Consider the following 23,850-nt stretch of genomic DNA (forward strand, 5'->3'; position numbering starts at 1 on the left):
ATGTTAGCACATTCTGAGTTTTCACCTCAGAGTGGATAAGAGCAAAAAATCTGCTCCTTTGACCCTAATCTGTCAGAGGGAGCTGAGTCAATATGGCATCAGTCGTTTTTCATCCCCTTCCATTCAGATAAAGCTAATGCATTCTGACTTCCCTCTGGATTGTGGAGAGAGTTGTTCTCCATAGCCTCACCCCTTGCCAGGTCTGTGGGGAATTTCTTAACTAGTTTAATGCTCTGGGCCTTTATTATGGGTAGTCCCTGGGGACCAACCAAAATTGAGCTACCATTGTCCTAAACGTTGTATAAACACAGAGTACACTCCCTGCCCCAGAGAGCCAACAGTCTTCAAACCCCTTTGAATTGACCAGGTGCAGTCACTGCTCTCCACACAGTGGGTGACACAGGCACACACAACCTTATAATATATTATAAAAATTGCTGAGTTTTCCAACTGCCTTTTGTTCTTGGGTGGGAGTTTGTGAGCAGATTCTTCTTTTCCATTCCCATTAGTCCCATCTTCACCCATCACAACAACGCAAGAAACCAGAGAGACATGTGATTCCACATGAATCAGCTGTACTTGTAGGTCAATACCTGGGCCACCCATGAAATGTCTTTTGTAGCTCTGTTCCATTGTCACCATAGGAGTACTGTAAGGCTGCATTTTGGTCAGTCTTGCTGCTCTAGTAGCATCAGACAGGCAGGCAGGATGATTGTATCAACACAAGTCCTTATGATACTGCAGGAAGCCACAGTTGCAGAATATTGTCACTAGCTCAGGGTTGTCTGACTTTGAAAATAAGTCTCTCACCACTGCCTTAGGTGTTTATGTAACTATGGGAAGCAGCTCTTTTGTAGAAATATTGTCTTCCATTCATGTTCTCTCTTTAACACAGGTGACTTTCTGGGTCATTCATTTTGCTCTGCTCTTACCGTTTATAAAAGGATTAAGACAGAACAAGGCTGTGCAGTATGGTAGAAAATGACTTTTCAGAGCCTTGACTTTATCGTATTGTGTGAAGGGATGCACAGAATACTGGAGCTTTTTCACTTGAGAGAATTTTTGTCCAGTAGCACCTTTCTGGGACTGTATTGAAGGTTTACAATAGTGCTTTGTTGAGCTGCAAGGGGAAAGCTCAGGGTAGGCTGATGCTACATCACTGATGCTTAGTTTAGAGCTTGGGAGAAGTCTGTAGTAATGCACTTTCCCCTTGTGAATGTGGGCAGCATAGAAGGAAAGCATAACAGGTACTGTCAAAACTATGGAATAACAGGGTGAAATGAGGACAACCAACTTTGACTAAAGTGTTACATAATATACAGGTACGTAGACGACCGTGTGTGAGACAACACAGTCCTTTCTTAATATTTTTACTAGTTTCTTTCCATGTGAAAATATGTAAAGGTCAGTGATCTGATGTATTTGTAGGTTTCATCTTTCCCAAAGATCATTCTGTCTTCCCCTATTTGCATCTTGTTGATGTGGTTTTCTGACTTCAAGTCAGGTTAATGGACTTCTGGCAAATGTCTGCATAATTTAGGGCGATGTAAACATGCAAAGTATGAGATGCAAATATCTGAACATTTTTGAAAATACACAGATGGAATATCAGCTTCATGAGGTTCCATTGCATCTTTTCAGTCGAGCGGAACCAGGAGCATTATTTCCTTTATTCAGTGTGTGCACATTTTTATCTCCTAAAAATATTAATGTGTTTTACTAACAAATAGAGATTTAACTCAACAGATTTTTAAAAGATTATAAATAATTTATATAATTTACAATAATATATAATTAAGTAACTGTCATTTATCTTCCCATTTTCATTCACTTACAAGAAAACAATGGTGTTATACTATTGTGCAAAGTGGAGGTCTTTTTATCCTAGCACTCAACAAGACTGATCTTTTCATTCTAGGAAAAACCTGTAGCCCAGAGCTGAATGGCAAATTGCTATTACATTTTAATTGAATTTCAAGGCTACTGGAAAATTGTTCAGAAATCTTCAAAAAAAGAACATACCCAACCATTGCCTAATTGATGCCGACACTTATTGACCAGAAAATACAACTATTCAGGGTACATACACCAAACATGGTCTTGGCCATCATTTTGCGAGTACTGTTGGAAGAAAAGTTACTTGCCCGACCAATCTTATACATAGTAACGCCAGCCATATACACACATGCACACACCTTCAGCGTATAAGTTAAGGTGGAAACCTTTTTAATCTTATGCCAAGTTTGTTCATGATAATACATTATCAAGTGACCTTTTTAAATCTTATCCAGCTTCTTTGAAAAACATTTTCCTGAATCTTTTTTTATTGATTTTAATGTAAAATAATGCTTTGAAGTTTAAAATTTATAGTCCCCTGAAAGTTAGACAAGAGAAGGGAATGGGTCATATATCCTTGTGTGTGTGTGTGTGTGAGCCCCATGAGACAATACATGCCTTGAAGGCAGCACCTTGTTATTCCGACCCATCGAATGCCACGTTGCATTTGCAGGGGATCAAACCTAAGATGAAAAAAAGATAAGAAAATTGGCCCTAATGAAATCCAGAAGCAGCAGGCACTTTCACCATGAACTTGGAAACTCACAGCGGAGAACTGAACTTTAATTCAAACCAGTCCAAATGCCAAACTGTGAGGCTTTGAAGTCTGTAGAGGAATCAGTGGAAATCCTTTGAGCTAGGCTGAGATATTGGTACACTATTTTTTCTACATTAACTCCTACGATTCTTGACTACACCGTGTTTAGAATAGAAATGTATTTCTATGTAAAAACACGAGGAAGAAAAATGTGCCCAGGTTTGATAAAAGCGTGCGTTCGAATGAGGAAGTAATTGGGATAGTTGGCATCATAAAGGAATCTCCTTATGATAAACCCGATAGCTGCACATTAAATCCCTAGTTTTCTTGAGGTTCAAAAAGCATTTCAAATAGTACCATTTTCCTAGTTCCAAAGGGAGATTAATAATTTAGGGTTACGGTTTTCTATTGATTATTATACAAATAACCTTAAAATAAACCAACATGTTTGAGCTAGAAGTTTGTGTTAGAAGAAGAGCCAAGACATCTTAATACCTTGGGAAGTGGAAATAATTGTGTTTGAGTTGTTTCAAAAGCAAGAGTTAAAAATGGCAGAACTGTTTTATCCATTTGTACTATCCATAACTGAAGGCTGAAATCACAGACTGTTTAGAACATGAGTAGCTTCCACTTTGTTCTGAAGTTGGTGTGACATCGTTATTGACAAATTTTGAAAGAGATCACTTCAACCACCAATGGACATTCCATATGACAAAACTGATTTGGTATTTCTCTGAGTGCTTGGCACTGTTCCATGGTATTGTAACAATGGGTATGCTTGCTTAAAACAGTATAACATTATAATTTAGCTAACCATGTACTGCACTAACATTCCACAGCTGAATTCACCACCAAAGTATTTGTCCAATACAGATTTCATAGATTATGAGGAAGTGTATTAAACTCTAATGTATAAAATGTATGGCATATAATTAAAAGAATTCCTTAAATTATCAAAATGTTATTGGAATCCATTGTTGTTGTTACACAGTTATAGAAACAAACTTTTGTAAAGTTCAGTCGGTAATTTTACCAGTGTCTGTTGTTTCCTAACTTGTTTTATAAGAGGAAATAATGTTCCTGTTCCTTAAACTCTCATAACATTTTAAAAGGTTATGTTTAATTACAGGACACAAACCTGGCAAGGAAAACCTTAGTAAAAATGTGAAGATTGTGTTCAGGTCCTTATTACAAGGATAAAACAATTACCATTAATACATGAAATAAGGTTTTTCTAGCACATGTTGTTGTAATTCACTGTAAGCATGTATCCCCAATGGAGCGCTAGCAGTTGTGTTGTCTTGTCTTTGGTTTACCTTGGCTACGTGACAGTGATCTCCTGAAGCATTAATATTCTACATATAATTTTGTTTTAATGTTATTCACCTTTTAATTTAAATTATAAGTCAAATGAGTATTGTTTGTTGGAAGATTCTCCTTGTTCTAGATTTCTTAAAGACTCATGTACATATAGAAAACTAGGTTTTTTTAAATAATCTATTTATGCAAAAAATGTATACGAGAGGTATGCAGAACTGTACTTCTTGCGTTTGGTTTGGTTTTGTTCTAAGACTTTTTCCATAGAAATGTCATCTTTACATTTTAAATTTTATGTGCTCTGTCTACTTACTTCTTAGCTAAATTCCGAAGCCTATTTGGCATAATAAATTACTGTAGAGATGATTACTGCTATAAATGGAGGGCATGATTTCCGGGGAGAGTTTAGCAGCAGGTATAGATGATGTTTTGTTATAGGATGCCAACAGTAGGGGAAATGTTTCTAAATAAAATAAAATGATATGCATCATTTTGCAGCAGGCATCAATAGCCCTAAAGATTTTAGCATTGTTCACCATTTAGAAAATGTAAGTGTTCTTTTCAGTGAATTGTACAATATTATACATTGTGCTTTAATTTATGAGGTGAGTGTTAATAGGTTAAAAAAGTTGCAGAAGTAGATAGATTAAATCAATTAAAGAAATTATCAAAATTTCAAATTAAACAATAGTGAAATCATTAATTGAAGATTTACTACAGTGAATTTTAACTGCTGCATAACTGTTCAGCTTATTTGTGATTTGTTTTAAGATTAACTGAAAAGCTTCAAGAAAGAAAAGTGTTGCTTAAAAAGTGTAATTAGTGCTTGTAATTTATATAATCCACAACATTTGAAAAAAAATACTTAAGGTTCTAAGCAATCTGGGTTGCAACCCTCTTGGTTCTTCTGACAATCCCAGCAACCACCACACACACAGAGCCCATTCCATATAAAACTGCTGGTTTTATTCCCCTACCTTTCTGTCTATGGCCTTTGCAAAATGCACCTGTCATCACAGTATCAAGGAATCACTTCTGATTTCTCCAGCATTTTCTTTTGGGGTTCATGCTCAATCTTAGTCAAAAGAGTATTTTCCCCCATGTACTTAAGCTCCTGAAAAGAGCAAGTATGTTGGGTGCATCTGACAAAATGTTGTCAACAAGTAAAGCATTAGAAATGCAGCTCAGTTGCTCTGTTGCTTTTGTTCAAACCTTAAAAAAGGTTGACAGACAAAACTTTAGCCTAAGGAATTTTTCTGAGAGCATTATTGGGGAGTTAAAATAAGAGGTTAGAATGCAATGGGTGTTTAAACAGAGGGTAGCTGGGACCAAGCCTCACAGGAGGAGTAGACAGACTCACAATTTCTAAAAACAGCAGTGTGGCCATTGCAGCTTGGGCAGTGGCTCAGGTTCCCCCTGCGTTCGAGCTCACCTGGCTAACCAAGTCCCACCAGAGCTACAACATCCACACTGCTATTCTTTCCCACTCCAGCTCGATTCCTGTTAGCGTGAGTCTGTCTACCTGGGCTGAGAGGCTCTCTCCCAGCTGCAGTGTAGATATACGCATAGAGTACACGTAGTACAGTCCAAAATCATGTGGATGGTGCCACAGGCCCCTATCCTGCAGTCAGATCAATGTGGATGGAGCCCTGTGCCCTTGCTGGGACATGCTGGCATATGCTTGCTTAGATCCAGTTGTAGCACCAGAGCAATATTTTAGACCTCTTGTTTGTCACGCCAGTCACGTCTGGTTTGTGAACTTTTGGAGCAGAGATTCTGTCTTCCTAATGTGTTTATCCAGCAGGTGGCGCAATGGGGCTCAATCCTGTTGGAGTCTTGGGGCACTACTGTAATGAAGGGAATAATGCATTTAAAAACAGCTGACCTAAGGCTTGGGCTAGAGTTTTGGACCTGAGACACGAAGCAAGGAAAGGATTCAAGTCTGGATTCCAGTGCACTAAAATCTCATGCGCTGGATTCATGGAATTTTGCACAGGTTTGAGCAAGCATTGTTAGCTTAGGGTTCTCTGTTTATTTCATAGATTCATAGATACTAAGGTCAGAAGGGACCATTATGATCATCTAGTCTGACCTCCTGCACAAGGCAGGCCACAGAATTTCACCCACCCACTCCTGCGAAAAACCTCTCACCTATGTCTGAGCTATTGAAGTCCTCAAATCGTGGTTTAAAGACTTCAAGGAGCAGAGAATCCTCCAGCAAGTGACCCATGCCCCATGCTACAGAGGAAGGTGAAAAACCTCCACGGCCTCTTCCAATCTGCCCTGGAGGAAAATTCCTTCCCGACCGGAAATATGGTGATCAGCTAAACCCTGAGCATATGGGCAAGATTCATCAGCCAGATACTACAGAAAATTCTTTCCTGGGTAACTCAGATCCCACCCCATCTAATATCCCATCACAGGCCATTTGGCCTATTTACCATGAATATTTAATTACCAAAACCATGTTATCCCATCATACCATCTCCTCCATAAACTTATCGAGTTTAATCTTAAAGCCAGATAGATCTTTTGCCCCCACTGCTTCCCTTGGAAGGCTATTCCAAAACTTCACTCCTTTGATGGTTAGAAACCTTCGTCTAATTTCAAGTCTAAACTTCCTGGTGGCCAGTTTATATCCATTTGTTCTTGTGTCCACATTAGTACTGAGTTTATATAATTCCTCTCCCTCTCCGGTATTTATCCCTCTGACATATTTATAGAGAGCAATCATTATCTCCCCTCAACCTTCTTTTGGTTAGGCTAAACAAACCAAGCTCCTTGAGCCTCCTTTCCTAAGACAAGTTTTCCATTCCTTGGATCATCCTATTTAAATCATCTTGGGCTTTTTGCATGAGATTTCAGCTGCATCTGAGTGGGAAATCTACCCACTCTAAATTTTGGATCAGCCTAGAACCAAAATTGGAGTGGGAGGGAGGCTTAGATCCCAGGATTTGCATCCGAACCCTGCCTTCAGATTTGACAGGTAGTTCAAACTCATAGTTGTGTTTCTGGCCCAATTCTAATTACACTGATTGCCCTGGCCAGGTCATCTGCAGCTCAAATTTCTCAGGCTTTTGAGGGCTTAATCATCATCTGAAATGTTATTTCAAATATTGAGCAGCGCTAATTACATTTTAAAACACTTACATATATGCAGTAGTAGCATTAAAAATCTTACATTTGCCAACCATTACAATACTGTTACAAGAAATCTCCCTTTTTAAATAAAGGGAGAAACTGGGGATCTCAGATACCTGTGTGTGATTGGCAAATACTGACTTTTTAAGGGTAACCACGGTGCTTCCTCTTTTCGATGTGTTCGAATAAGTTTCACGTTCTTAATTTTCAACAAACTCTTAGCAGTTCATATGGGTGTATGTATTTTTCATGCCACTAGAGGGTATCTTTTAACTTCTGTCCGGTCTGCATGTGATTGCTGAATGCCACTGTTGATGTGAGTAAGTTGTGTGTATTGCTCACCTGATATTTGCTGCTATTTCATATTACTCCAGTATGCTAATATTTGGAAATCAACAGGATGGAGTATTCAATGATGCATAAAAAAGAAGAGAATTGTCAATCATTGGTCATATCAACTGTTTGTATTGGCATGTTCAAAACTATAATATTACACAATTCAAAGTTGATTTTGGTTTTCACTTTAATTGGAGTTGGGGTGACACCACACAGCAGGAACAGATACTAGCAACTCTCAAAATATAATAACCTAGTTCTGAAAAAATCTGATGAGTTTAGCAGTTTTCCTTTGGCTAGAAACTAAATAGCTCAGCAGTACTTCAAAGCATAGAAAAAAAACTTAGCCACATGCACTTGCTTCGAAACTGCTGCTTAAGTTCTTTGTGAATGAGGTGGTTTTTACTTAGAATGTCTGTGGGTTTCAGTAAAAAGATTTTCTTGGCTTTAAAGTCATAAGCAAAAAGTCCTACTAAGGCTTTATTAAATAATAATGTGTGTGGAGGAAAAGTTTACACGGCAATAAATTCATTGGGGAAAAAAATAAAATCTTGTCTTTCTGGAGTTATGACCGCAGTTAAAAGCCCTCTGCAGTACAGCAAACTGCAACATCGCTCAAATTAGAACTGTGACCCACAACCACTGCAAAAAAAAATTTTTTTTCTGACAGAGTAAGGAGAGTGAAGTAGTTTCTTCTGTATGTCTTTATAACAGTGCTGATGGACCACCAGTAATAAATGTAGGAGCTCCTTAGATTACCGTGGCAGTCTTATGTGAGGAAATGAAACCAAAAGACTTTTGTCAGACCACACACTACTCAGTTTTTTTCTTTCACCATTCTGAAACTTTTTGTCTTTCCCTATGCAAGAATGTCACATGTTGTTCACCTTTAGTGACCAAACCAGGGAGAGGAGGTTGGCCGATGGAGACTCCTGTGACTGTGGGGCCTATTTCCGATCCTCCGTCCCTTCACGCATCTGGGTAGAGTTCCTCTGGGCGATATCCACTGACTCCTCGCCTTCGAGGAGCAGTGGGTGCTGACCAGGGTTCTCTGCTCGGTGTCCCCGTCAGGCTCCCTTTGTTTGATCCTTTGACCGCACTCCTGTTCCTGTTGTTCTATTAGGTGTCCCCCGAAATCACTTGGCTTCCAGGTCCTGTGGATCCCCCCATTAGGCTGGGGCAGACGGGACCCTTTAGCAGTGGGCGGGCTTCCGCCCGCCCACTTCCTGGATCCCAATAGGACCATCCCCAGTTTTAGCTGGTATACACTGGGATTCCCTTTGACATGGCAGACATTATTTAAAGACCTATGAAAATTAGCACTTGACATCAGTTCATTGTGCTAGCTTGCAGTATATACTGCTAATACAGTAATATCTTAAAAAGCTTTAAGGAAACCAATATAAGTGCATATATATGATCACCGGTCCCTTTGTGTGCATATTTTGAAGAGAGGGTTAACATTTATTTTACACAAAATGTAAAATCACATGCTTGGCTATTAAGGGTTTTCCTAATTAGGAGAGAGAGTTAGAAACTGGAAATAGAGTACTGCCATCTCCAGTTTAATTGACATAAGACTTCAGAAAGGTGGAATTTCATTACCCAGTTTCCCCTGGTCATTCCAGGAGTGTCCTGGATTCTTTAATAATCATAATAATCGTTACATCTCATCAGAAAACAGGAGCAGGCACTGGAAAATCCTATTGTATAGGGAATGTAGGTTTTATGTATCCTTCCTCGTCTACCATTCATGTCACTTACCAGTGACGCTGTGGATGAGTGCAGTCACTCGAGACAGTTTTGTGAGTGTGTGTGTGTGTGTGTGTCTGCTCATTTGCTGTACACCGAATACAAAGTGAGTGTACTATCGAACTGTACCATTTACGAAGGCATTCATCCAAGAATACTTTCTGGAAGCTTTCCTAGTCACAGGATTTTGTAGGTCTGTAACATTTTTATTGAGGCAGCTTTGGTTCTCTGTTTTAAAACTTTAAATGGCATATTTTCAGTTCTGCAATGCCTTTAATAGTGAGCTTGGCATAAATTGCAATTTTTTATTCCCTATTCAGAGGCTCATTTTGCCTAGTTCGCATCATGACATCTGAATTTTTTTTTCAATCTAGAGTATATTTTGAGTAGGAACTAAGGTTGGGTAGATTTTTAGGGGGCAGGAAAAAAGATAAACCAATATGATGATACCTTTCTACGGAATACAACACTGAGATTAGTGTGTGTCAACACCTACTTGCACATAAAATATTTTCCATATTCCATTTTAGTTTTATTTCTTGTTCCTCTCTGACATTATACCACCTTAAAATGGATTGAGTTGCTTTGCGTCTGTATATAAAAGTAGGTAAATGACATATATTTTTTTAATTTCAGCAATATTAAAGCTTCCTTTTGGTCTATCCATGTATTAGCCACATTACTCTATTACTAGTTGAGTGGCGAGTTCCATAAAGGGAAAAATTGACATTGTGGTTTTCCTCCATCCCAGCCACACACAGCTCTGCACTCGATAGTCCTTGTTGCATGCCAGCCTTTAATTATGGTTAATGAAGACTGTAGGATGGAAAAAATAAGTGCCTTTGCAAATACTGGTTTCAGAGTAACAGCCGTGTTAGTCTGTATTCGTAAAAAGAAAAGGAGTACTTGTGGCACCTTAGAGACTAACCAGTTTATTTGAGCATGAGCTTTCGTGAGCTACAGCTCACTTCATCGGATGCATAGCATATCGTGGAAAACCTGGATTAGTGCTGGAAATGACCCACCTTGATTATCATGCGCATTATAAAGAGAGGTTTCAAAGAGGGATGGGCTATTACCAGCAGGAGAGTGAGTTTGTATGTGTGTGTGGGGGGGCGGGGGGGAAGGGTGAGAAAACCTGGATTTGTGCTGGAAATGGCTCTACTTGATGATCACTTTAGATAAGCTGTTACCAGCAGGAAAGTGGGGTGGGAGGAAGTTTTGTTTCATGGTCTCTGGGTGTATATAATGTCTTCTGCAGTTTCCACGATATGCTATGCATCCGATGAAGTGAGCTGTAGCTCACGAAAGCTCATGCTCAAATAAACTGGTTAGTCTCTAAGGTGCCACAAGTACTCCTTTTCTTTTTGCAAATACTGGAGAAGCATCATTGCTGTATCTAGGGAGACAAATGCCACGCAGTGAGGTTATTAAATTATGGCTTTTTCAGTTAGTTTCTGCCAGCTTACCCTATCCTTTCCCCTTTTGTCCCTCTCCACATCTCTAACTTGACCTCCAGTACACAAAGAACAAAAGATCTGAGATGACCAAACAAAGAGTCAGTCACGCCTGGAAATCTAAACTTTATTGCATGGTGGGCTATTTCCCTATTTGGATTGTTATACTATTAGTGGTTGAAATAATCAACCCCACTGAATAAGCAACATTACAAACAGGCTTTGACTTTAAAATAGAACTGCATGATATAACATACCAGTGTGCTCTGTTAAACAGTTCCTAGTGTTCTCATCGTGTGAGAAGAGAAAAGGGGAAGTGACCTTGGCCAACTTCAAAAATAGTGCAATTTATAATCGTTTGCTCAAGGTGATCTCAATGTTCCTCAGTTCATTCAAGAGCCAGACAAAGTAATCAGTCTGCCATTGTTACATTTTTGTTGCAGAACGGTAGTAATGCCAATTGCCAATGAATTTGCCCCAGATGTTGTGCTGGTGTCATCTGGTTTTGATGCAGTGGAAGGCCATCCTACGCCTCTTGGAGGATATAATCTATCAGCAAAATGTAAGTTGCAGCTTTTCAACGGGGCAGATCCTAAACTGGTGTAAACTGTCATTGTCCCATTAACTTCAGTGGAGCTATTATAGTTTACACCGGGGTTCTGTCCCTTGGTCTTTAAATGTAAACATTTTCAGAAATCTGTTTGTACCTTTGTTATTTAATTGTGTAGTATTTGTTTCAGACCACCTAAAAAAATAACATGAAAAATTCTTCTTCTGTTTGGTCTATTGATGCATCTTATTCTTATAAAACACCATTCATACTCTATTCTAAATATAGAAAAAGATACTTGCTAAATAACAATATGTGTTACGTTTCGTTCATGCAGAAATAAAGAAAAGCAAAATGTCAAAAGTAAGCAGAGAGTGTTTAGCTGTCCATTCTTTTCTCCCAGACTTGTAAACAATTTAGATTGATGATTTTACTCTGCCTTGTCAAAAGGTTATATAATTCAGATATCGTTCTTTTTCCTTTGAATCCACAACGTGCATTGCACAGACGCATTCCCCAGTTATGCTGGTGTAAATCTGGACTCTTTCCATGTAATTCAGCAGAAAACAGGATTTGACCCACAGTCTCTAAAAATCAGAAGGAATTTTTAGGGTTTTGATGTCTCTCTGTTAGAAAGGTGATTATCTAAGATACATCCTTAAAAGTCCTTTAAAAACTTTTAAAAGGAAGTAGAAATCATGACTTTAATAAAAAGATTTAAATGAAATAGGAGAGCTGTAAAAGACAAGTTATTTAAAGGTATCCACAAACACTTTGTAAATGGTGATATCTTGTTTGCCTTTTTGTGGAATTTCTCTAATTTTATACTGCTCTCGTAATATGTAAAATTGAACTAAGGGGGATTATTATATAATTGGTTCAGTCAGTGGGTTTTGTCCCAAGGCTGTTAATTAATACATTACAGTACAAATACGTACAATACATACAATATTGTTGCTGCAGAGGTGCTTGTGATACTTAGTAAAACAGAAAATAGAGAAGTCTGAAGGAGGAGGTAATGCGCTGGGTTTTTTTCAGATTCTGAATCTGTCATTTAATCCTTGCGGGGTTTTTTTTTAAAGTAGAATTAAATATACTGTGTGTCAAATGATCAAAGCCCAGGTGCCCCAGAGATTTTTATAGCGTGTTGTATATGTGAAGAACTTGATATTGAGCATTAGATGTCAGATGGAATCATAGAATATCAGGGTTGGAAGGGACCTCAGGAGATCATAAAGTCCAACCCCCTGCTCAAAGCAGGACCAATCCCCAACTAAATCATCCCAGCCAGGGCTTTGTCAAGCCTGACCTTGAAAACCTCTAAGGAAGGAGATTCCACCACCTCCCTAGGTAACACATTCTAGTGCTTCACCACCCTCTTGGTGAAAAAGTTTTTCCTAACATCCAACCTAAACCTCCCCCACTGCAACTTGAGACCGTTACTCCTTGTTCTGTCATCTGCTACCACTGAGAACAGTCTAGATCCATCCTCTTTGGAACCCCCCTTCAGGTAGCTGAAAGCAGCTATCAAATCCCTCCTCATTCTTCTCTTCTGCAGACTAAACAATCCCAGTTCCCTCAGCCTCTCCTCATAAGTAATGTTCTCCAGCCCCCTAATTATTTTTGTTGCCCTCTGCTGGATTCTTTCCAATTTTTCCACATCCTTCTTGTAGTGTGAGGCCCAAAACTGGACACAGTACTTCAGATGAGGCCTCACCAATGTCAAATAGAGGACAATGATCACGTCCCTCGATCTGCTGGCAGTGCCCCTACTTATACAGGCCAAAATGCCGTTAGCCTTCGTGGCAACAAGGGCACGCTGTTGACTCATATCCAGCTTCTCGTCCACTGTAACCCCTAGGTCCTTGTCTGCAGAACTGCTGCCTAGCCATTCAGTCCCTAGTCTGTAGCAGTGCATGGGATTCTTCTGTCCTAAGTGCAGGACTCTGCACTTGTCCTTGTTGAACCTCATCAGATTTCTTTTGGCCCAGTCCTCTAATTTGTCTAGGTCCCTCTGTATCCTATCCCTACCCTCCAGCGTATTTACCACTCCTTCCAGTTTAGTGTCATCTGCAAACTTGCTGAGGGTGTAGTCCACGCCATCCTCCAGATCGGTAATGAAGATATTGAACAAAACCGGCCCCACTCCACTTATACCGGCTGAGAACTAGACATGGAGCCATTGATCACTACCCGTTGAGCCCGATGCTCTCGCCAGCTTTCTATCCATCTTATAGTCCATTCATCCAGCCCATACTTTTTAACTTGCTGGCAAGGATACTGTGGGAGACCATGTCAAAAGCTTTGCTAAAGTCAAGGAATAACACATCCACTGCTTTCTCCTCATCCACAGAGCCAGTTATCTCGTCATAGAAGACAATTAGGTTAGTCAGGCATGACTTGCCCTTGGTGAATCCATGTTGACTGTTCCTGATCACTTTCTTCTCCTCTAAGTGCTTCAGAATTGATTCCTTGAGGACCTGCTCCATGATTTTTCCAGGGACTGAGGTGAGGCCTGTAGTTCCCCGGATCTTCCTCCTTCCCATTTTTAAAGATGGGCACTACATTAGCCTTTTTCCAGTCATCTGGGACCTCCCCTGATCGCCATGAGTTTTCAAACATAATGGCCAATGGCTTTGCAATCATATCCACCAACTCCTTTAGCACCCTCGGATGCAGCGCATCCAGTCCCATGGAGTTGTGCTCGTCCAGCTTTTCTAAACAGTCCTGAACCACTTCTTTCTCCACAGAGGGCTGGTCGCCTCCTCCCCACGCTGTGCTGCCCAGTGCAGTAGTCTGGGAGCTGACCTTGTTCATGAAGACAGACACAAAAAAAGCATTGAGTACATTCGCTTTTTCCACATCCTCTGTCACTAACTTGCATCCCTCATTCAGTAAGGGGCCCACACTTTCCTTGACTTTCTTCTTGTTACTAACGTACCTGAAGAAACCCTTCTCGTTACTCTTAACATCTCTTGCTAGCTGCAACTCCAGGTGTGATATGGCCTTCCTGATTTCACTCCTGCACGCCTGAGCAATATTTTTATATTCCTCGGTCATTTGTCCAATCTTCCCCTTCTTGTAAGCTTCTTTTTTGTGTTTAAGATCAGCAAGTGTTTCACTGGTAAGCGAAGCTGGTCGCCTGCCATATTTACTATTCTTTCTACACATCAGGATGGTTTGTTCCTGCACCCTCAAAAAGGATTCTTTTAAACATAGCCAGTTCTCCTGGACTTCTTTCCCCCTCATGTTGTTCTCCCAGGGGATCCTGCCCATCAGTTCCTGTGGAACGTTATAATCCATTTTTTTCCCACAAATAGAAGCACAAGCCACAGATAGTTGTTTGTTTTTTTTTCCTCTGTCTCCTGTACGGCATTGATTCTGGAGAGCATATCATATATAATATAACATAAAGCTCAGATAAGGTACAAGTGACCTCCTTCTAGTCTCTTTCCTTCCTTCCCAGTGTGATTATTTGCTACTATAATAATTCAAAGCATTAAAACACAATGGGGCAAATTCAGACCTCAGTTACGTAGGTGTAAATCTGAAGTAGCTCCAGTGAAGTTTATGGAGGTACTCCAGATTTTCACCCGTGTGAGATCAGAATCTGTCCCATAATGCATACATGTAATCGGATCCAAAGGGGAGCCGTAGCTGAAATTCTGAAACAAATGTATTAAAATAAAACCTGGCTTATATTATGTGTTTAGTCCTCCCAGATCCCTGTGGTTTTTTTAATATGATGTAATTCCTTTTATAATTCTTTGATCCTTTGCCAGGAGTCTGATTCCTCTGTCAACCTTTGCCCTTTTATTGCATTTCCTGTTTCCCTGTTACAGGCTTTGGGTACCTGACGAAGCAGCTGATGGGATTGGCCGGAGGTCGAATTGTTCTGGCCCTTGAAGGAGGTCATGACCTGACAGCTATTTGTGATGCGTCTGAGGCATGTGTTTCTGCTTTGCTGGGAAACGAGGTATACAAAAAACGAAAGGCACTGTGAATGGCTGCATGTTGACAAATTTAAGATGCTACAAGTTCAACAACTATATTGCAAAACTGAAAATTATCCAAGTGCATTTTGCCAGCATTGATTAGTGGGTTCCTAAACTTCTGAAACTTTGATTCATCTTTGTTTTTAGTCCTTCCTTTAAAGAAACAGTATTAGTGTAGAGAACAGTTACGTTTTTCAAAAAGCATACCTTGCCACTCTTATAACAAATTACGCAATACGAATTGAATGAATTTTAAAAGCAAAATTTGTTTTTGCCACTTGTTTGTATTTTGCATTTTCCTCATCTTGGACAAGGACAACAAATTTGTCATCCAAATAAATGTGTGTCTGTGGCCATCCTCCAACCCCTTTCCTCCTCATTGCTGTCCTTACCCAGTGCAGTCAGTATAGTGTCCTTTGTGCTGTTTGTTTCAGTATTTCGTTCAGTTTTATTTTTTGCTGCCCTCAGTTTTTCCAGTGTGCTGCAGATTTCTCTATCGAAAGTGCCTACCTGTACTGTGAAAGTTGTCAGCGGAAGGCTGGAGGGTTTGATAGCTGGATTAGGGACCATTTAAGCTGTTGGGCCCCATGGAAGTGTGAAAAGCAGGTCTAGTTCTTGACATCCAGGAAACAGTTGAACCTTTTGATATGGGGAAGCCACTTTCCTTTCTGTTGTGGGCAGGGGTGGTAAGCATATGGAAGGAAGGAATTGAATTCCTCATTCCCCACCCCTGCAACCTTTGATGGCAATCTTATTGCCCCCTGCCACTGTATCCAGCAACAAGAAATAGGTACATTATAGTGGGCTGGTTCTACCAAAATTATCAGCAATGAACTAGTTAACATTAGAATTATCATTAGGCTTCATAGTCAACACCTGATAAAGCTTAGATTCAAATGCACAATTATGCAGCAAATCTAAACAAGAACTAATTGTGCAGCCACATAATCCCATACTGCACAGGCAAGTCATCTACTCTGTTACCTGACAGGTTTGTACCTGTGGCATATACTAAAGCTGCCCAGGGTCAGTTTTAAGTTGTATTTTGGGAATTAGCTATAGGCTTTATGAACAACTTGATTTCACCCAGCTTTTCTGGTGTATTCATCCCCTTTTGAACGCCCACATGCCTCATGGTATACTAAATGCCTTTCCAATGTGTGGCCAGACTCCAAATGGCACTCACAGGACAGTACTACACCACTTTTCCATTTAAGAAAATTGGGCTTAATGCTGCAAAGCACAAGTCAGGTCAGACTGGAGCCCTAGGAAGTATCCACTATTAGCTCAGAAGATGTCATTGTAGCAAAAACTCTCAAGAGCCTTTCAAAACATAAATGTTGAAGATGAGTGAAGAAAAGCAATGTCACTTCTATTCGTTGCCTGTATCATACACAGCCGAAACTTGCAGCAGCATGTGAAAGTGATTAGATGTATTTTCAAACTGGAGCTATGCTATTAAAGTGGGATATCATCACAGATTGAGTCCAGTGTGCTGTGTGAATTATTTTGGGCTGTCTTTTCGATTAAAGGATCACCATGCATACTTTGCAGTGTATTTAAACACAAAGATCTATTTGTCATTCTGCATGGGATATGCATGGATAACTCCCATGCAGGGCTTGGCAGATCTACTCACCCATGCTCAATACAACTGCAAACTGATGACATGAAGGCCCCTAGTTCAGTGAGTCCTGAGACATCCAGACAAATACGTAATGAATTCAAGCAAATCTTGAAAGGCCCGGACATTCCTTAGAGGAGAAAAGGAAGCAATCAAGACAGTCTCGTGGGATAATATAGAGAGGAGCACCTCTGAAGGCCATTTCCTCGCCTTCCCCAGAGAGCGAGTCTGACTGCCCATCAGATGAAGGAGGATGAGGAGTTCTTCAGGAGTCTTTGCGTTCCTTGGAGGAAGAGAGTTTGTTCTCTTGTCACCCCTCCTTGCTGAAGAGACTATGGAGGCAACAGGTGGAGGACTATAGGGTTAAAAGCCTCCAGGTGCACAGCCATACAGAGGAAAACCAGAGTAATCTTTCAGTTCTAGAGCTGTCTAAGTTGAGAACCATGACTTCAAAGCTGACATTGAACCATAAACAAGTCATAAAGCTCCTTGATGTGGAGCTGCAATATAATGACAAGGAACCTGCTTTTTTCTCGTCCAAGAAGTCACCAGTGCTGGGTTTGATTCTGCATAGAAGTGTGGGCAACCTATAGCTGATAAATGACTGCTCCAGCCAACTCCATAGCTGTGGATTCCAAAACATTAAGGACATTTCTGCCGGGAGAAAGATGATTCTGGAGAAGATCTTACTAATAAATCCAGCGGACGCTGGTGAGAATAGTCAGGATATCATAATGCCTGTTCCGAATTCTCTGACTTCCCCTCTACCAGAGCCTTCAAAGGCTGTTGATTCCTTGAGCTTTGGCTTGGCAGATTTGTCACATGCCCCAATGGGGATGACTGAGCCAACCAGTCTCTATCCAAGGAGCTCTATCCTTCTTTTGGCCCCCAGTAACTTGGGAACCAGCGACACTGGCATACCACCCAATTCAGTGGTATGATGCTTGTCAGAGCCCCTCGTTTTCTTGTACTACAGACTCTCAGACCCCTCATCATCAGAGGCAATTTCCTTGGCTTCATCCAAACCTTGGATCAAAACTGCTCTTCTGCAGCCTCCACACAGTTTAAAGCTCTGAACAAGCATTATTCCCCAGTGATAAACTTGGTTGGAATCATCTTTCATAACACACACCTTTTTGAGTTTAAGTGCTCCAAAGATTTTATTTACCTATATTATGTCTTGCCAATAATCACTTTGCTAAGTTGAAACGGTTCATATATTTAGACAGTTTAAAGAGGAACATTCGATTTGTTGTTTTGTTTTTTTGGGTGGGTTTTTTTTTCTTTTTGTAATTACATCAGAATATCAGTAAAGAACTTAAAAGCTTTTAAGGATGGACCTGTTCTTGGTTTTGTTAAGCTGATTATAAGACTGTGCAGATACCATGACGATGTTCTTTTACTTACACACATCAAAAAGCAGGAAACACTGGTCTTATCAAGGTCTTTTATAAAATCTTTTTAATGCAAGGAAGTTGGAGTGAGCCACCGTTGCTGTATCCTGCGGGCCCTTTGATGAAGTTTGATATACAGTGTGTTAGACAATTTTGCATGCACGCACATGGACAGCCAGCTGTGGATAGCAACAGGCTGCAGGGGAAATTTGCTAACTTAAGATATGACTAAATTATATAGCGAAACAGAAGGAAATGAGGGGGAAATGCAGGCCCCACAAGCTGAAATTAAATTCATCAGCTGAAATAAAAATTTAAATTTTAAGAAAATGTCTGTGTGGGGCTGCAAACCCTAGCGCCCAGGGTGATTCCCAAGTATCAGGGATATTCAAACATAATTGCAAGCTTTATGCACCTCAGAATATTTTAATGTAAAATGATTTAGCAGCATCAGAAGTTTTTTAATATTTTTTTAGTTATCGTTTTTGATTTGTTCAAAGCCACTACAAATAATTTGACTTTTTTTGGAAAAAATAAAGGTTGTGGAGGGCAGGATCCACTGAGGACTTCTTAAATTTATGTAACTTATGGCCAACAAGCTGCAGCTTTTATTAAATAGCATAATGGGATGACGCCTAAAGGCAGCATCTGCTAACAGCTCTGAAAAGCAGGGGAGGCAACAGCAGCACAGAACAGACACCTGGCCTCCTCCTACCTTCAGTATTTAGGTACCAAACATACTAACTATCCAAGCTCTACCAGGCCACCTTATTTCAAAGCCTTTGTTTTTACATGATTTAGATACTAGGCAAGTTACTGCACCTGGGAAACATCAAATGTTGCAATGAGATCTGAGGGTTTGAAGTACCAGCCTTTCCCAACCACTCCAGTGAAATCAAACCACCATTATCCCCGCTGAATATAACTTTCACCTGGGAAGCCACCTTTGATGCACTGGACTCTAGTGTAGCTGGTATATTCCACCTGCAAATCAACCAGCCAATTTTCAGTACACTACCTATTTCAGTGTTATAGGTCACATCTGAGGCTGGATTGTCATAAGTAATGCACTCATGCTCCAGCATCTTTCCATAAAAGAAAGCACAAAAACACTCCATTTCCAGTTGATGCCTTTCCTTGCATGGTCCACCAATCTGTTGGCACATCTCCAGGAGAAACTCAAGGCTGTGTTTCAGTACAGTCCAATATCACTTAACCCAAATTCGTAATTTGAGCTTTACCCTCAATCAAATGGGGCGGGATGGCGTCATAGCCAGAGCTTGCACATGATGGTAATCCTCCGATTCCATTGCATGCACCACCAGACGCTCTGCTTAAAACTGGATTCTGTCCAAAAGGGAAGCCAAGCTGTGATTGCTGGTACTGAACAGCTGCTTGTTAATGTACCTGGTGAATGATGCTTTTGCTTAAAATCCAAACTGTATCTGAAGACCACTGAAACAGTCCTTCCAAGGTTAGGAGAAAATGGAAGCACAGAGTCCCAGCCAGGATGCAGAATGATAGTGCCAAGACAGATAAGTATGAAGGGTTGATTGACCCATCTGGAAGAGGGGACGCTGTGTCCTGTCAGGTGTAATCTTGAACCTAGCAGAACACTTCCCATCCAGTTCCTGGGCATCTTGATTAGGGAGCCTGGCCCCAGCAATAGGGGCAGTGTTACCTGTAAGGAATAAAAGAGACCTCAGTGCTCTGTGGTCTGAGTTCATCAAGGCCAGTTCTACCCTAAGAGTAGCAAAGTGTTAGTACTCCACAGGGAAGGGAGGGGGGAAGAGCAGACTTATCAAGCAGAGACAAGAGGATATCGTCTACGCGATGCTATGGCCTGAGATGGCTGGAGTAGGGCAAGCAAGGTCACTAAGCACCTGCCACAGGGGAACCAACAATCCAACACCCGCTTGGTTCATTTTGAAATAACATTGTTGCAGGCCAAAACTTCAGGGCTAAGAGAGATCATCCATGAGGAGACTGCCAGGCTGAGGCCTGCTTCAAGCCCTAGTCACCAGCTCACCATCCACAGTGCACCATGAAAGACTGCAGAGAAGATTGCCTGAGAGAGGAGAGCCTGTGTCCCCAAGACAGTTGTCTGGCCAGAGCTATATAATACTTTGTAACAAGGGGTTTGGCACCCAACCTACACCCCTGCATCCTCCACACCATGAATCTGCAGCAGGTGTCTGAACAGCAAGCCAGCCACACAACATGGCTTCCCGTAACCAGCCACCTCAGCACATCCGGGTATGGCATGAGGGAATGAGTGAGGTAGTCTTTCTCAGGCTCAGCAGTGAACTGCTCTACTTGGTGAGGGGGACTGGCTGAAAACTCCAAGAACCTTGGTCACCCTACATTGAATGAAATGCTCAGAGCTGGCCTGAGCTGGCTTGATATGGCCATGAATACCTTTGGTCATTCCTCAGTGCCACTCCTGTCAAACACCTCCAGGTCATGGTTGTCCTGGCTTCGCTGTGGGCTCTGGCCACCCCTCTCAACCACCTGCTAAAACCTCCTCCTGAAAATAACAGTCAGCAATGCTATTAATACATACGTCTGTGCCAGTCTCTGAAAAGACAGTGTAAATGTTACACTTTAGATCATGAAGGCGAAAGGTCCTGACCAGCTTTGGGAACCTTGGTTGAGGTCCTGCACATAGGATAATAAACCGTGTGAACGTCAGCCTTTTTTGTCCCACAGCTCATTATCTGACATGGAACCGTCATTGGTATTGTAGAAGAAAATTCCGGTGAAGAAGGAGTAATGTCAATCCTCCTAGAAAACAGGGCTGCCGGTAACAGAGTGAAAGTGCCTAGGCCGGTCCTCAGACCACACGCACACAGTCTAGTGCCAGCTTTGGTAGTCATGCCCCTTAAAATAAAAGGTTTTAAACATTACAAACAAGCTGTCAATAAGCAGTTCCACTGCTCACAGCAGTTACATCATAAAGAATACCACACAGACCGAGCAGCCGCTAGTCTACAGCTCAGAGTCAAGCACTGCCTCTGATAATGCTAAGAGCACTGCTACACCAGGAGAAGTTGAAGGGTATTCACAAAGAGCTCAGTACGGTTTTGTACAAATGAGGTGAAAAGGAATAGTTTCTCCCGGAGTAAAAAATAAGCACTTGACATAAGACAGGAATCAAATATAAATTGTTTAAGCCTGTATCATTTCTAGTAGGCAGATTTTTAAATTATATAATTTTTCTTCCCTGAAGAAGAATTCTGAGAAACTCAAAAGTCTGTCTCACCAACAGAAATTGGTCCAATAAAATATATTACCTCCCCCACTTTGTCTCATTCATTTTTTTTTTAATTTGGGACAAAATGGATTCCAGTGCTCATGGAAGTACCATACAAATGGCAACCAAATAGTCACAAGCCAGGGCTTTGGTTGGCTAAGCTGTGGTACTATGATTTAGTGGCTGATAAGTTGTTGTTTTTACGTTGCTGGGCGGTGGCCGAGGTCTTCAGACATGGCTAGTGAGTGTGGGTGCCCCCATTTGTGGGTGCCCAGCCTGAGGCATGTTAAAGGACCCTACTTTTCAGTGGTTGGGCTTTCTGAAAATCCAGCCCCGACTGGGTGTTCCAAGTTGGGCACCTGAAACGGCAGGCATTGTTTGAAACCCTCGGCCCGGGAGTTTAACTAGTTGTCAGGGCATTTAGAGCTGATGTGAAGGAAAGCCAAATAATATATATAGCGCACTGCAAGCTACCCAGGTGCGGTTCTGCCTGTACAGCCTGACCCTAGCAAGTAGCCCCCTGTTGTTCCAGTTCTCGTTTGAGTAGTGTTGTGAATTGAGCTAGATGGCATTGTAGTCTTGTGCGACCACAAAATTAATATTAAATAATAATAAAGGGAACTAATACCTACAAAGGGACTATAGTTAAAAAGAACAGCGACAAACCAAACTCTTATTTTCCCCTGTAATATACTCCAGATCTGATCTCTATTCCAGAGGGGACATACTGTTCTGCTCGCCTGATGTAGCATGAACACTTAACATACCCCTTTCAGAATCATGGATATGCTGTATTAAAATATTTGTAACGTTCCTGCTTGTGGGCCAAAGAGGCTCGGGGTGACACTCCCAGAATTGGCAGATCCCCTGTGATCACTGTGCACCTTGGGGTATCCTCTGAAGATAAAAGTGAAGATTACTCACTTGGCAGCATGGCTCCCTAGAAAAAGCCTTTCTAATCACAATGTATTGGGGGTTTTTTTGAAGCAGGATTTTTCAGTCTTAATGAAAACTGAAGCAAGTGCTATAGGTATAACAATAGTAACTGAAATGCCTTGATTGACTTTATTAAAGGGGAAAGGATGCCATAGCTTTTGAGGAGCAGTTTTCTGATCCTGAACAGACTAACTCAGCATAAAATGTTATCCAAAAAGAAGTTTTTGCCCCTCTGTATACAAAAAAAACCCCTTGTACTGTTGTCCCTGGCAATGTCTGGGGCTGTTTGAACAAAATGAGATTTGTTAGTGCTGCATCTCTCACTTCCTGCCCAGACTCTTTGGCTAAACAAACCGTTTGACAGAAGTCCATTTGTTCTTGATTTGTGCACACGGGAGAAGGAGGGGTTTTGACATTCTGTTGCTCAAATCGCCGCAGCCTCATTCTCTGTGTCTTCCAACGCCCAAACAAATAATATGAAAACCTCAGGAAAAAGAGTATCGCTTTAAACGGTTTAATGTGGGTTTTTTAAAATTTCTTTTATTGGTTGAAGGCTGCAGGATCAGAACGGGATATGGGCAGAGTTTTTGATCATGCTAGTTCTCATGCCACAATTGGATTACAGAGCTCTTCGCTACAGAATGCAGTGTATTGTGGTGCTAGCTGGGTCGTCCCCCCCCCCCCCATGTAATTAATTGAAATGCCGCTTCTAAGTCCTGCTAATGGGCATATTGCTGTCTTTGGTCTGCTGACTCCCCTTCCCCACACATTGGAGTGAAATAGTGTGGTTTTCTCAGTGTCAGCATATTCATGGCATGCTTCTCATTTGAAAGTTTGGAATTCCTTTACAGTGAACAGTTTTGGCCTTCTTTTTGTCTGACATGAGGAAAATCTATTCCAGAAAAACAGAAGGAAATGTAATCAAGGGAGAGTTTAGAGGGGAGGTTTCCATGTTCTCTTTCCAGTCTTTCCTTCCCCTACCCCCAAGTGCCACAAAGGTTCTGTGCATGCCGAGTGAAATGGCCTGTACACGGTGTGCCATTTACTTCTAAAGGGCGTGCTCAGGAACTTTTTCACAGCAAATGCATTGTTAATGGAAATTCACTATTCACTAACGCACCAAATTAAATCTGGCCCCTTGTAACATCCGCAATATACTTACCCACAGTTTGGGAGATGGCTACGGGCCCTATGCAGTAGGACAGCCTGCATATGTTTAAACTTGAATTATGTTATGTTTGAGTTTGTTGGCACTGTATTGTGTTAGATTCTAAACATTGCTGTTCTTTGTGAGGCCTGAGCTAAGAATTATTGCCCAGTTAGGGGGTGATTATTTGTTTTAACCAACACAGCTATGCTGCTAAAATCCCTAGCATAGATGCAATCGTACCAGTATAACTGTGCTTAAACAGACCAGGTCTACACTACAGATTTTTGCCAGCCAGATCGATGCTGGTCACAGGTGTGAAGAAGTGTGATTTGTGACCAGCATAGCTGTGCCA

At 41.1% G+C, this 23,850-nt stretch overlaps 1 protein-coding gene across 12 annotated transcripts in view; it reads left to right on the forward strand.

The window, feature by feature from the left end:
• HDAC4 (histone deacetylase 4) overlaps positions 1-23,850 on the forward strand; it is a 459,989-nt gene that overhangs the window by 424,883 nt on the left and 11,256 nt on the right. For all 12 annotated transcript variants that reach the window (XM_027823219.2, XM_043525826.1, XM_043525825.1 and 9 more), the window contains 2 exons: positions 11,040-11,158; positions 14,989-15,122. In XM_027823219.2, coding sequence (XP_027679020.1) covers positions 11,040-11,158; positions 14,989-15,122 — 253 coding nt within the window. The remainder of the gene's footprint in view (positions 1-11,039; positions 11,159-14,988; positions 15,123-23,850) is intronic.

Source organism: Chelonia mydas, chromosome 11 (assembly GCF_015237465.2).
Source record: "Chelonia mydas isolate rCheMyd1 chromosome 11, rCheMyd1.pri.v2, whole genome shotgun sequence".
NCBI lineage: Eukaryota > Metazoa > Chordata > Testudines > Cheloniidae > Chelonia > Chelonia mydas.